The sequence below is a fragment of the Mus musculus genome, chromosome 7, assembly GCF_000001635.26.
Source record: "Mus musculus strain C57BL/6J chromosome 7, GRCm38.p6 C57BL/6J".
NCBI lineage: Eukaryota > Metazoa > Chordata > Mammalia > Rodentia > Muridae > Mus > Mus musculus.
The window spans coordinates 30,021,508-30,035,425 of record NC_000073.6 but is presented as its reverse complement, the minus strand read 5'-3'; the positions used below and the strand labels follow the sequence as shown (position 1 = coordinate 30,035,425).

Sequence of the window (13,918 nt, the reverse complement as noted above, 5' to 3'; positions counted from 1 at the left end):
ACTGAATGGGTTGTTTGATCATGGAGGGCGATTGTTCCATGTCTTTTGTATGTGCTTGAAATATCAATATTTTAAAAAACAAAACAAATTGGAAACTAGTTGGGAAGTAAGCTGTCTGCATATCTACGCTGGTTAAATGCCACCAAAGCAACGTGAAGGCAAGTGACAGCCTTTGATTATCAGGGGAGTTCTCTTTATGGACTTGCCACATAAAATAGGTGTTGACCATCAAGAACCATAAATAAATAAATCCAGTGCCAAACCAAGCACAAGCTTTAGGAAATAGCTCATAACAAAGTTTTTCAAATTATCTTCATGTTAAAATAAGCTTGGTTATATACATTTATATTAGGTGTGCAGTCGCATCTGTGCTGCCCGCACTCAGAAAGCCAATACAGGAGATACTGGAATTTAATCCCCTCTCAACAAACAGTAACAATGATGACAATAAAAACTAGACCACCTGAGGGAGATGGCTCAGCAAAGTGCATGCTGCTACAGCATGGTGTCTTGGGATCTCTGGCAACGATGGAGAAATGAGGCGAGGTCTTTTCATCTGCCGATAACCGCAGCACAGGGCAGTGGTGGCGTGTGTGGCACTGATGGATCCCTGTCTGGCCATCACTGAAGCTCCCGGTTCAGTGAGAAATCCTGTCACAAACAAGGTGAGCGGGGCATGGTGATGCACACCTGTGACCCCAGCACCCCAAGACAGAGGCAGGTGGATGGCTGAATTTGAAGACCCTGGTCTACATAGGAATCCCAGGCCAGTTGGGGCTCCATGATGAGAGAGTGAGACTGTCTCGAGGTGGAAAGCTGCTGAGGAAGCCATCTGATGTCAGCTTCCCATCCCCTCAGCTCTACACTCGCGCACGCGCACACGCGCAGCACGCGCGCAGGCGCACCAAACATGGGGGGGTGGGAAGCTCTGAAAAGCAGTATCTAGACAAGCTTCATGCTTCCAAGCCATGTCTTTTGTGATGGGAGTGGCACTGTTAGAAGGTGTGGCCTTGTTGGAGTAGGTGTGTCACTGTGGGTGTGGGCTTTAAGACCCTCATCCTAGCTGCCCGGAAGCCAGTATTCTGCTAGCAGCCTTCAGGTGAATTTGTAGAACTCTCAGCTCCTCCTGCACCATGCCTGCCTGGATGCTGCCATGTTCTCGCTTTGATGATAATGAACTGAACCTCTGAACCTGTAAGCCAGTCCCAATTTAAATGTTGTCTTTATAAGAGTTGCCTTGGTCATGGTGTCTATTCACAGCAGTAAAACTCTAAAACATCTCCCTACGGTCTAAGTGAAGAGCTGTAAAACTTTACCTCCTAGTGTATAAAATGAGGACATGATCACTCCCAGGTGTGGCTGAGGAGGTGTTTATTGTAGATAAGAGGGAGAGCACAGCCAGAGGCATCTGGAAGAGTCCAAAGCAGGGAGAGAAAGTACACTATACACGGACAGTAGACTGATCTGGGCCATGAGAGGAGAGAGACGGGAAGAGAGAGAAGATCAAGCAGACGGAGAGAGGACCAAAACGGTGCATGGCAGTCTGGGTTCTGTAAGTAAGCCGAGCAAGCTGTGAAGAGCAAGCCAGTAGACAGCACCCTCCATGGTCGCTGCATCAGCTCCTGCCTCCACTTCCTACTGTACTTGAGTTCCTGTCCTGACTTCCTTCAGTGATTCACAGCAACACAGAAGTGTAAGCCAAATAAACCTTTTCCTCTCCAAATGGCCTTTGATCATGGTGTTTCACCACAGCAATAATAATCACGAGTAAGGCAGATGGCTATATGCATAGCTCTGAGCATATTAAAGAATTTGAGTAGCCGGGTGTGGTGGCACATGCCTTTAATCCCAGCACTCGGGAGGCAGAGGCAGGCGGATTTCTGAGTTCGAGGCCAGCCTGGTCTACAAAGTGAGTTCCAGGACAGCCAGGGCTACACAGAGAAACCCTGTCTCAGAAAAACCAAAAAAAAAAAAAAAAAAAAAAAAGAATTTGATAATTTATAATTAACTTGATAATTATCTTTAACACTTTACAAGTTAGTAGCTTATATAAAGTTAGGATTTTACAATTTTATCTATGTTAAGTTTTAGCCTTAAAATTTTGAATTGAAAATCCGTTGGCATTAAAACCAAACTTTAAACGATAAATACAGTTGTAAAGACAAAGAGGCTGACCAGGAGTGGGGTATTGCTGTGATACGCCTGACCATGTTTTTATAAGAAGAAGAAAAAAAAAGACAAAGAGGCTGGAAATATATCTTCAAGTCAATTTCTGCCCTGAATAGACGTTAGGAATTTATAAAGTTTACTTATAAGCACATGTTGTTCCTTATTTAAAAATTTATAGAAGTCTGCTGTTGAACACAGCAGAGATATTTGTGGTTAGACATACACCTCTGAGCCAGCTGTTATTAATCTGAGTAGGCCTTTATAACTGTAGGAATTTCTAAATCTTTTTTTGTTTGTTTGGTTTTGGTTTTTTCAAGACAGGGTTTCTCTGTGTAGCCTTGGCTATCCTGGAACTCACTTTGTAGACCAGGCTGGTCTTGAACTCAGAAATCTGCCTGCTCTGCCTCCCAAGTGCTGGGATTAAAGGTGTGCGCCACCACCGCCCGGCCCAGGAATTTATAAATCTTATTTATTAACTTTTTTTTTTAAAGATTTATTTATTTATTTATTTATTTATTTATTTATTTATTTATTTAATGTATATAAGTACACTGTAGTTGTCTTCAGACACATTGCAGATGGTTGTGAGCCACCATGTGGTTGCTGAGATTTGAACTCAGGGCCTTTGGAAGAGCAGTCGGTGCTCTTAACCACTGAGCCATCTTTCAAGCCCCTTATTAACTATTTCTTATTCATCAAACATATGTTGCTTCTTTTCTAAGATTTTCCCAAATCCTGCCTGGTTTTAAGCACAGTTAGCAAAGACATAAGTGGATAGACATACATCTCTAAATCCGTCTCTATTAACCTGAGGATCTTTATAATTTTTAAAAATTTATTATATGTGAGTACACAGTAGCTGTCTGTAGACACTCCAGAAGAGGGCGCCAGATCTTGTTACAGATGGTTGTAAGCCACCATGTGGTTGCTGGGAATTGAACTCAGGACCTTGGGAAGAGCAGTCAGTGCTCTTAACTGCTGAGCCATCTCTCCAGCCCCCATAATTTTTTATAATTATACAAAATTCCATCCTAATTAAAAACATTTGGATACCTACTGTTGCCTCCTTATTCTAAAACAGAGATACAGTGATAAGCAGGGTGCTCAGTAGGACTAAGACATTTTCTGACTTTTGCCTTAGTTGATTTATCTGAACTGGCCATATTAATCAAGATGGTGGTCGAGTTACATGGCATAGTAAAGATGACTACCAGCTGTATGGTCACTTCTATCCTGTTGAGGTCATCAACCGATATGTTCCTGTTTAAAAACATTTATCTTCCTTCCCTAAACAAGAGTTGAAGCCAAGTTATATATACTGTATGCTATAGTAAGTTAAGATCACCTCTATAGAAATTTGTAAAAGTATTTTTAAAAGTGGCATGTTTTTTACTACCTTGGCTAGCTTCCAAATGAAAGAGACTGAGGCTATAAGATTTAATTAGCTTTACAGCATAATAGCTGGGCAGTCTTGATCTATTCTAATTCTCTAAGCTAAACTGGCTACATCCCAGCCAAAATCCATGAGATACTTACATTTTAGCTTTGGTCTGGGTCTCTGGACTTCAGGTGTGTTCTCCCATAATGTCTCCCCGGCCCTTCCTCATAGTGAGTCCTGCCACCCCCACCCCAAACAGGAGATACTTGGAATTAGCATCACAATGCCATGTCTGGATTGCAACAAGATATAGGGGCGGAGAAATCAGCATTTGAATAACACAAGGATAATCTTTACACAGTGCACAAAACATTACACCTATCAACTATCAACCGTTGTTAGAAGTTTTAAGCTAATTTTTGTTGTAGATTTTAAAGATTTTTTTATTTTATGTGAGTACACTGTTGCTCTCTTCAGACACACCAGAAGTCAGCATCAGATCCCATTACAGATGGTTGTGAGCCACCATGTGGTTGCTGGGAATTGAACTCAGGACCTCTGGAAGAGTCTGACAGTGCTCTCCAGCCCTGATCTTAAAGATTTTTAAAATATATGTGCTAACAAAGTGAGCATGATTTTAGAGATTTTTAAATTATACCCAATGGACTTACAAATCTTGAGATAGAGTTAAACAATGGTCTTAAAAGTTTTTTGTTGTTTTGAGAGTAGAGAGCAAAGAAATCAGAGATAAAAGATTTAAAAGTAGAAAAAGCTTAGAGATAGGAGACTTTGGGGAATGTAGAGAAGAGAAAGTTTAGATATAAGAGATGTGGGGATCATTTGTTTGTGCAGTGGCAGATGTTGTTACCATATGAGAGAATTTGAAAATCAAGTGTGTCAATTGTCAGCCACGGATTGAACTGTGCTGAGGCCAAGCCATTTGAAGTAGGTCAGGGTGGCTCTAATGAAATCCCCGAGACTACGGAGGGCAGGAGTAAAGGTCACTGCTGACTGCTAGAGGGAGGGTTCCAGCGAGCTCAACAGGGAGCTGCGAGACAGGACAGGGTTGCCATGAGGGAAAGGGTCACTATGAGAAGGAGTGTATCCTGGGGGAACACAGACGGCAGCTCCTAGGAGGAAGTGAGGAGCTCCTTGTGGGAGCTAAGAACATATGGGTAGGGAGGGAAGGGTAGGTAACTGTCCTGGTGAAAAAATTAGCAATCCGTTCATCCCTAAGGGGACTCAGAGACTTGTCAGGACAAATGTCCCCAGTCACAGAGGAGAGGTATCCCATTCCACATGGGGGCTCAGGAGGGCAAGAGGAGCTTTCTGGAACACCAGTGTGGCTTTATAGCAGTCATAGACAAAGCTCTAGGGTGACACCCAGGAGAGGAAGAGAGACATGGCTGAAGAAGTGGTCTAGGAGAGGCTTTTGGGTAAAGGGAGCGTTCTAACAGAGGGAGAGGAGCCCACGTGATGGGCAGAACAGACGTCAGGAGCCAGCGAGACACTGTGGAGTTGAGGGGGATGAATGGTTAGAGCAGGCAGAAGGAAGAAGCCATTGAAGAGTAGGACTATAGAATTTGTTGTCAAATATGGTGGGTGGCAGAAGCCAACAGAGACAAATAATCCATACATACCTTAGGGGCTCTTAGTTAGGGTTTCCACTGTTGTGAACTGATACCATGGCCAAGGAAACTCTTATTAAGGAAAACGTTTAATTGGGACTGGCTTAGAGGTTCAGCTGTTCAGTCTGTTATCATCGAAGCACGGTAGGCATGATGCTGGAGGAGCTGAGAGTTCTACATTTTGATCCAAAGGCAACCAGGAGAAGACTGTCTTCTAGGAAGCTAGGAGCAGGGTCTCAAAGCTCACCCCTACAGTGACACACTTCCTTCAACAAGGCCACTCCCTGGGCCAAGCATATTCAAACCCCACATTCCACTCCCTGGCCCCATAGGCTTGTTCAAACACATGCGTCTATGGGGGTCATACCTAGCCGTAGCATAATGCAAAATTCATTTAGTCCAACTTCAAAAATACCTAGTCTATCAGTCCCATAATATTTAAAAGTCCAAAGTTTCTTCTGAGATTCATGCAATCTCTAAACCATAACTTCTAAAAAAAACAAAAAAACAAAAAGCAGATCACACACTCCCAACATAATTTTTTTTCTTATGTGTATGCATGTTTTGCCTACATGCGCATCACTTGTGTGTCTGATGCCCACAGAGATCAGAGCAGAATGTTGGATCTCTGGAACTGGAGTTATGGATGAGTTTCTAACCACTATGGGGATGCTGGAATTGAACCCAAGTCCTCTTGAAGAACAGCCTTAAGCACCGAAGCCATCTCTCCAACCACTCCCTTTCTACTTTTAAAAATGTTTATCTTTACTGAGTGACCCCACTCCTCTACCTTGCTTTGTTGTTGTTGGTTTTATCTTCTGTCTCCCTCTGTTGCTAAGGCTTTCCATGGGACCTTTAACTTGGCTTACCGAATTTGTCATGTCCACAATGATTTCAGTCTGCCTTTTCTCTTTTAAAAGCATTATTATATACACTGGTGTTTTGACTCCATGTATGTAAGGGTGTCAGATCTCCTGGGACTGGAGTTACAGACAGTTGGGAGCTGCCATGCCAATGCCAGGAATTGAACCCAGGTCATCTGGAATAGGAGCCAGTGCTCTTAGCTACTGAGCCATCTTTTCAACCCCTAGTTTGGTTTTCCTAATTCTATTTTATTTTATTGAATCCTATTTTGTTTTGGATTGATTTCCTTATTTTCTGTCTTCATTCTGACAGAGTACATTCGTGTCTTTTTTGAGTTGTTTAAAAGAGTAACTTATAACTATGTCAAGTTCTTCCAAATGTTTTCACTGGGAGCCACCAGTATGTGTGTGGTAATTTTTTGGGAAGACATGTTATCTTGTTTTCTGTGTTTCTGCTATGGGGCTTATCCATCTGGAGTGACTTTTCTGGCTTTCCAGTGGCGTGTGCACTATATGGACTTGAGTCACGGGGCTGAGGCACTGGTATTGAGGGCCAGAACTCTAGCCCTAGTTTCCTGTGGTCATGTTCATCTTTGGCCTCATGTCTTGTCTGTTGCATGTGCTGAGGCTGTGGAACTCCCTGTGCACCCTAGGCCCCCTCCATGGATCTGCAACTTCCATGGCAAACTTTGCCACACCCTGTAGGCCTGCCTTCCTTGGGTCCTAAATATCTTTTGTTGGGACTTCACTGGTTTTCAGACACCACCTCAATTCTCCAGCTGGCATGCACCAGGGCAGCAGACGTGTGCTTCCTGAGGTGGTCATGAGGGTCTCCAGCCTCTCACCTGTCACCCTCGGTAATAGTGAAGTGTGGTACTTCCTGACCATGCCGCAGTGCATCAGGCCAGTAGCTTTTTTTTTTTTTTTTTGAGACAGGGTTTCTCAGTGTAGCCCTGGCTGGCCTCGAACTCAGAAATCTGCCTGCCTCTGCTCCCCCAGCGCTGGGATGTGTAATCTGAGTTTGGTTTTACAGACACCAGTGTCCTTGGCTATGCCCTCTGCAGGCACAGGAGATGGCTTCACAAGAGAAAGTGAGTCTTGACCGTACGTTTCTGAAATGATTTACTTTATTTTATAAAACTCAACCCAAACCAAGCAAACACAAACCCACACTTTAGAAATAATGGGCTGAAATAATGGGTTACACATGGGCTGGAAAACTACTTGAGGTAAAAGAGATTTCAGAAACAAAACTAATAATACAGATAAATGCTACTAAAACCAGGTGGGAAGGCACACTTGCAGGCTCGATGTGGCCAGCTGCTTGTCTCTGTGAATGTTTTATTGCTACACAGTGGTATCCCATTCTGTTCTGGCCAGAAACCTAATGACATTTTGGAGTGTGACATCATTTTTGGGGGGCTGTGCTGTGCACCCCAGGACACTGAGAAGCCTCTCTGGCCTCTGCCCACTAGACATAAGCAGCAGTCATTTTAAAGTGACAAAAAAATGCCTGTGGACATTGGCAAATGCCTCCTGGGGATGTGGCAGAAGTGGCTGAGGACCACTGGCGTATACAGGAGGCTTCTACGCAGCAAAGGCTGCATAAAAGCCCAACCTGAAATACTCGGTCTGGCCCTTCATAAAACAACACTGGCTAAGTATTTTGACAGAAAAAGGGCAAATGACATATTCTAGATGAAGACAACAAATTGCCCATGTGTAATATGATCTCCTAGGTGTGCTACAAAGTGAGACGGATAGCAATGTACAATTCACAGAAACAAAGCTCAAATGACCTGCAGGCCAGGGAGATGCTCCACCTCCCTAGCAGTCGAGGAAGTGCAAACAGAAGGCACATTTTCAGCCCTGGCTAACACAGTTGAGAAACACACACTGGTTCCTGCTGAGATGGCGGTGAGCTCCACATGGAAACAATAAAGCACCAAGTACATTTTAATTCTACTATGCTAAGGCAGGAAAGTAGCTGCCCTATAGAAACAGGCAGCAACCTGAGGTAATGCTTGTGTCCCGAACTCACATTGCTGATGGTGAAGCTAACATTTGCTGGGAAGAAGAGGCTGCACACACATGGCTTGTCTATGGTGAGATCGTTAGAGCGGTGAGTAGTGACGAGAACACCCCCCTTAGGACATTACCACGTGAGGAAAGGAGCCTGCATCCCTGTGTGCGCACAATCCCACTCAATACACTCTTCCTCACCCAACCCGTTACCAAGATGTCTAAGCTTGCGTGTGCATCTCAACCAGAGAGCGGAATTGCAGCATCCACTATCAGCACTTAACAGTGTACACATGTCATTCTCTAAATAAACCCCTGTAGGATATTTTTGGTTTGAGGTGCATCCTGATGCATACACTCGTCAGAGGACCGTCAAGTCTAACAAATATGTATATAGGAGCAGAACATTAAAAAGCTATCCTTCCAAGTCTGAAATCAGTACTAAAAGCACCCTCTAAAAAACTTCTATTTATTTAATTCCTATAAAATGTGCAAGTTCTCCTCTTAGAAGAATAGTTAAAATTTCTATATAGGTTTATTAATATACCAGTGCAGATTAAAACTCAGTTATCATTTCTGCCTTTTAAAAAGTCTTTGGCCAGTGGGATGCTGGACCAGTCAGTAAGGCACCTGCTGTGCAAGCCGAGGGCCTGACCTCCAAACACCCCCAAAACCCACACGAAAATAAAGCCAGGTGATGTGTGCACCTGCGTTTAATTCAGTGCTACGGAGACAGGCAAGTGGATCCCTGGGGTTCACTGGCCAGTTAGCTGAGCCTAATTGGTAAATCCCAGCTCCTGTGAGACCCTGCATCAGAAAACTGAAGCCAAAGGCTCCTGAGGCAGGACCCCTTAGCCTGACCGCTGGCCTGGCCTCCACACAAGTTGCACCCATGCCCACATGCTGCCTGACCTCTGTCACAACTGCTCTGCCGGAGCCTGTTTAGTAATTAGCAGCTTTCCCTCCTCATTGAGATGATGGGCAGGGCGGGGCAGATGAGCTCCAGGAGAGAGCAGACCAAGAGGAAGGACAAGGACCTTCACAGCAGGCTCTGCTAGTCTCCAGTGACTGCAGAGTCCTCTCTCACTCACTCATTAGCACTTCAACCAAAGTCCTTTGCACAAAGCACCACACCGCTCAATTACTGGGCTGCTGATACTACACGCTGCTGTAATCACAAAGTCCTCTAAGGCCGTGGACTGGCAACTAACCGACGTGACTTTAGATGCTGCCGCCCTTTTCCACATTGAAGAGGTAGAAGGTGTCTCAGCTGTCAAGTGGCTCAGTGTTAGGGGAACGAGTGTAGTTCCTTAAGCAGCTTCTCCTTGGCTCTAACTTCATTCAGGAAAATACTTTTCTAGGATTTAAGATACACTATAAAAGCAGAATATAAAAACACACTATCAAATACTCTAAGAAAATATACTACATCTTACTAAATTGAAGTTGAATATATATTTCAATAATATGGCTAAGAAAATAATTTGGAAAATAATGCTTTTCATTGTCAGATATACTATAAAAGGCAGAATACAAACATAAAATATGTTCCTGAAGCTGAATACATCTGAGTAAAAATATTTTTAAATGCTAAATTTCTCAGTGTTATGTATACTGTAAAGAGTTGAGTATTAATTTTCAGTGTCTGCATTTCTTATTCTGTAGGTCCAGGAGAAGGCGAGGTCATGGTTCCATGACACCACAATGTCGGTGACAATGTGTGTTCTATGGCAGTCTCAGCCTCAGAAAGCAGGCACCACCTGGTGGCACAGATGTGCTCCCTGCAGCCGGGAAGACCATGCCCCTGGATCTTGTTACTAAGCCCATGATGGTCTACTGCCCAGTCAGTCACACATGAGACCAAGGGCACAGCCAGAACCAATCACAGGGCCATAACACTGCAGGAGCATGGCTAACATCTGTCGACAGGTAGAACCTATGCTCTGCTCATTCAAGCCTTGTTTCATAAGAGCCTCATCTCCTGTACAACACTGTGTGCGTCTCACCTATTCCAAGGTTTAGTTTTGCCAAGTTGAATTTTGTTAGTTTCTTTTCTGTTGGAGCTGAGTAGTTATTTGCTCTTCTGTTACTTAGAATACTCACTGGGAATTACCAGGACTAGGCACTGTAACAGTACTGTATAAACAATAAATACAGAGTCCTAGACCTTCCAACCCCCACTGTTTACAAAGATGAAGGGAAGGTCATTTTTCTCAGAGTATAGTTTCAGTCACAGTGTACAAATTTCTTTTTTGGTTTTTCAAGACAGGGTTTCTCTATATAGCCCTAGCTGGCTTCGAACTCAGAAATCTGCCTGCCTCTGCCTCCCAAGTGCTGGGATAAAAGGTATGCGCTACCACACCTATTGGACCTTTAGATATAGATGTCTTTATATAGGCATTTAACACTCTCTATGGAGGCTTGGGTCTTAGCTAAAGCTTTACTGTTTTCCAGTTCTCTAGTGCACAGATCCATGGCATGGCTTTTGCTTATGAAAGTTCTGAGACTGCAACACATGTTGTCCAGGCTACCCCCTAACTAACTAGGTAGACCAGGATGGACTTGAATCCCTGTCCTGTGCTCCCCTCCCGAGGGCTGGGATTACAGGCTGTGTGTAGCACCACTCCTCACTCAGAGGCTTTAGCAATTCCTCCAGCCCCTTCTCATACTGACCTCACCACATTCCAGTTCTGACGCTTCTGACCAGCAGAAGGGTAAACTAAGAACGAAAGCTTTAAGTCTTTCTTCATAAGAATTCTGTAACAGTCAAAGGGACAAGGCAAGATGTCCCTCCAGTTACTGGACATATAAGGCTTTCCTCTTTAAGACTGTTAAAGTTTATGTAAAAGTTCACTATTATGAAAATAACAAAGAAAGCAGCTATATTTGTTATAATTTTTGTTTGTTTGTTTGTTTTACTAGAGAGTCTCCAAGCTAGCCTCAACTTGTGATCCTCCCTCCTACCTTTGGCTTCAGATGCTCATATTGCGTGGAACAGCATGCCTGCTGCACTTGGCACACTTTAGATACTAGCTGGATGCTATTCCACAATCTACACACAACCTCAAAGCGTAACTAGAAACACGGGGCTAACACTGCTACCCCACAGAAGAAAAGAATAGTTGGTAAATAACCTGCCCTGAATCATGAGGACATGTAAAAAGTTAGCATGTCCTTTCCACACTCCGCAGTCCAAATGGCTTTATAAAGTAGCAAACATTCCATGAGCGTAGAGTGGGATGAATGGCGAGTGTGCTGTGTTTTAGCAGAAGTGCAGCCTGAGGTATCACAGAGATTATGCAGTATAACGACTGACTTCTCTCCTCGGAGGGCTGGCCCGGGTGTGGGTGTGGAAAGGTTCCAACTGCTAATCTCTCGGACACACACACTGCCCTCCTCAGCTTGTCCCTGCTATGAATCCCGAGGCCTGCTTGTTTGGCTCCAGGCCACTGAGAGGCATTCCTCCTTCCTTTACATTCATGGAACTTAAGAGTTTTTCATCAACAAAAGCCTTATGATAAATTCTGAAACAAGTAGCCCCCTCCAATTTCTGGAGTTATAAGGTTTCTTTCTTGTAACACGTGTTCCATCACTTCTGGACCTAACGGGTCTTTTGAGTATGAATTCTAGCACCAATGAGAAACCCTGTATCTCGTTGTCTTCCCACATTGTTATCCACCACAGGGTTTTTAAACTGTATGGATTTTCTGATGGCAACTCATTCACTCCTCCGTCCTGTATGAATCCTCTGATGTTGGGTAAGGTGAGAGCCACGAATAAAGGCCTTCCCACATTGCTGGCACTTATAGGGCTTCTCACCGGTGTGGATTTTCTGGTGTCGACTGAGCTCTGAGCCTCGGCCGAAGGTCTTTCCACACTCTTTGCACTCATAGGGTTTCTCACCGCTGTGGCTTCTTTCATGATGTGTCAGCTCTGATCTTCGGATGAAGGCCTTCCCACACTCCTTACATTTGTGGGGTCTATCACCAGTGTGAACTTTCTGATGTCTAAAGAGCTCTGTGGTGCAAGTGAAGGACTTTCCACATTCCTTACACTTGTAGGGTTTATCGCCAGAATGGGCTCTCTGATGCCGGGCAAGTTCTGAACCACGACGGAAGCCTTTGCCACACTCCTTACACTTATAGGGCGTCTCGCCAGTGTGAACACTCTGATGGCGAAGAAGGTGTGAGTCAGAGATGAAGCCTTTCCCACACTCCTTACACTTGTGGGGCTTCTCCCCAGTGTGTGACATCTGGTGGAGAGCGAGCTGGGAGGCACAGCTATACACCTTGTCACAGTCCTTACACTCAAAGCGCCGTGCCCCAGCATGCGTGAGCAGGTGCAGGCTGAGCTGTGTGTCGTAGCGGAAGGCCTTCCCGCACTCCTTACACTTGTGAGGCTTCTCCCCAGTGTGGATGCGCTGGTGCCGGAGCAGGTGTGATGGGCGCATGAAGGCTTTCCCGCACTCCTTGCATTCAAAGCACTTCTCATCAGTGTGAACTCTATGGTGAAGACTAAGCTGGGCGTTAGACGGGAAAGCCTTTCCACACTCTTGGCACTTGTAGGGCTTCTCACCCACATGCAGCTTTTGATGGTGACTGAGCTGGGAGGGAGTGTGGAAGGCCTTCCCGCATTCCTTACACTTATGTGGCCTCTCACTCCCCTGAGCGCTCTGAGGTTTCGAGGTGTCAGGACCACCAGCAAGGGCACTTTTCTTCCTCTCACTGTCTTTTCTGCTTTCCTGGGGTCTCGGATGCACAGCCGTGTCTGACGTGCAGCTATTAAAGACCTTGCCATGCTGTGCATGCTCACTGGCCTTTGCCTTACTGTGAAGTTGCTCACGTTCAATGGGAGGTGGCTGGCACAGGGACGTTTTCTGACTTTTCTCAGAGCTGCAGGGTTTTCCTCCAGGGTGAGCCTCCCTATGGGCTGTGCACTGGACAGAATCAGGCCTCTCGACAGAGGTTACTGCAGCTTGCCTCAAGTGTCCCTCCTGATGGACCTGTTGACCCTCCAGCTCACGTGTGACTTCTCTGTCCCCTCTGGTCTTGCTGTCCTCAAGAGTGGGGCATGTGTGTTTTTTTGCCATCTTTTCTTGCAATGTTTTAATTTTGGAACTGTCCTTGGCTTCTGTCCTAGACACCCAATCTGTAAGACAGTAAGAAAGTGGAAGGTTATTTCATGATTCAGAAGGGAATATTGTTAGAGAAGTGACAACTAGAGACAATGATAATTCAAACAACTTATAACACAACATTGGAATGGATAGAGGGAGGGTGTGAGCTGAGAGATCGTGATGAGAGCCCACAAAGGACAGGCAAGCTCATGTTCTGTGTACTCCGATGGGCACCAAGTCACACAGGAACTCCATAGTGTCCAGAACGGCCAAGCAAACAGAACATAAACAACGGGCAGTCAACAACAGCTATCAGCTCTAGCCTTAGACCGCGTACAGGTGTTCAGTTCTCAAAATTAAAAATAAACTTATTGCTGGAGAAATGGCTTGAGTTATGAATATTTGCTGCTTTTGTAGGGGACTTGGGTTCAATTCCATCCATAATTCCAGATCTAGGAATACCAATACCCTCTCTTCTGACTTTTATGGGCACCAGGCATTTAAGAGGTGCACATATATACATGCAGGCAAAGACACCTACACACATAAAATAAATAAATCTAAATAGTATCTTAATGGAGCTGGGGAGCTGGCTGAGCAGATGGGAACTCTTGCTGCCCTGCATTTGCTTCTCAGCACTCTAACTCCAATGGCTGACTCACTGGCTTTCATAAGCATGCATGTGGTGCACACACAGACAAGCACACACACACACACACACACACACACACACACACACACA

At 44.7% G+C, this 13,918-nt stretch overlaps 1 protein-coding gene across 4 annotated transcripts in view; it reads right to left on the bottom strand.

Annotated features, from left to right (window-relative positions):
* Positions 1-7,143: 7,143 nt before the first annotated feature.
* Positions 7,144-13,918, bottom strand: part of Zfp568 (zinc finger protein 568) — a 44,328-nt gene continuing 37,553 nt past the window's right edge. For 3 of the 4 annotated variants that reach the window (NM_001167872.1, NM_001167873.1, NM_001033355.3), the window contains exon 10: positions 7,144-13,208. In NM_001167872.1, the coding sequence (NP_001161344.1) occupies positions 11,779-13,208 (1,430 nt within the window). In that variant the 3' untranslated portion in view covers positions 7,144-11,778. The remainder of the gene's footprint in view (positions 13,209-13,918) is intronic. The other variant, XM_011250569.3, reaches the window with a different exon arrangement.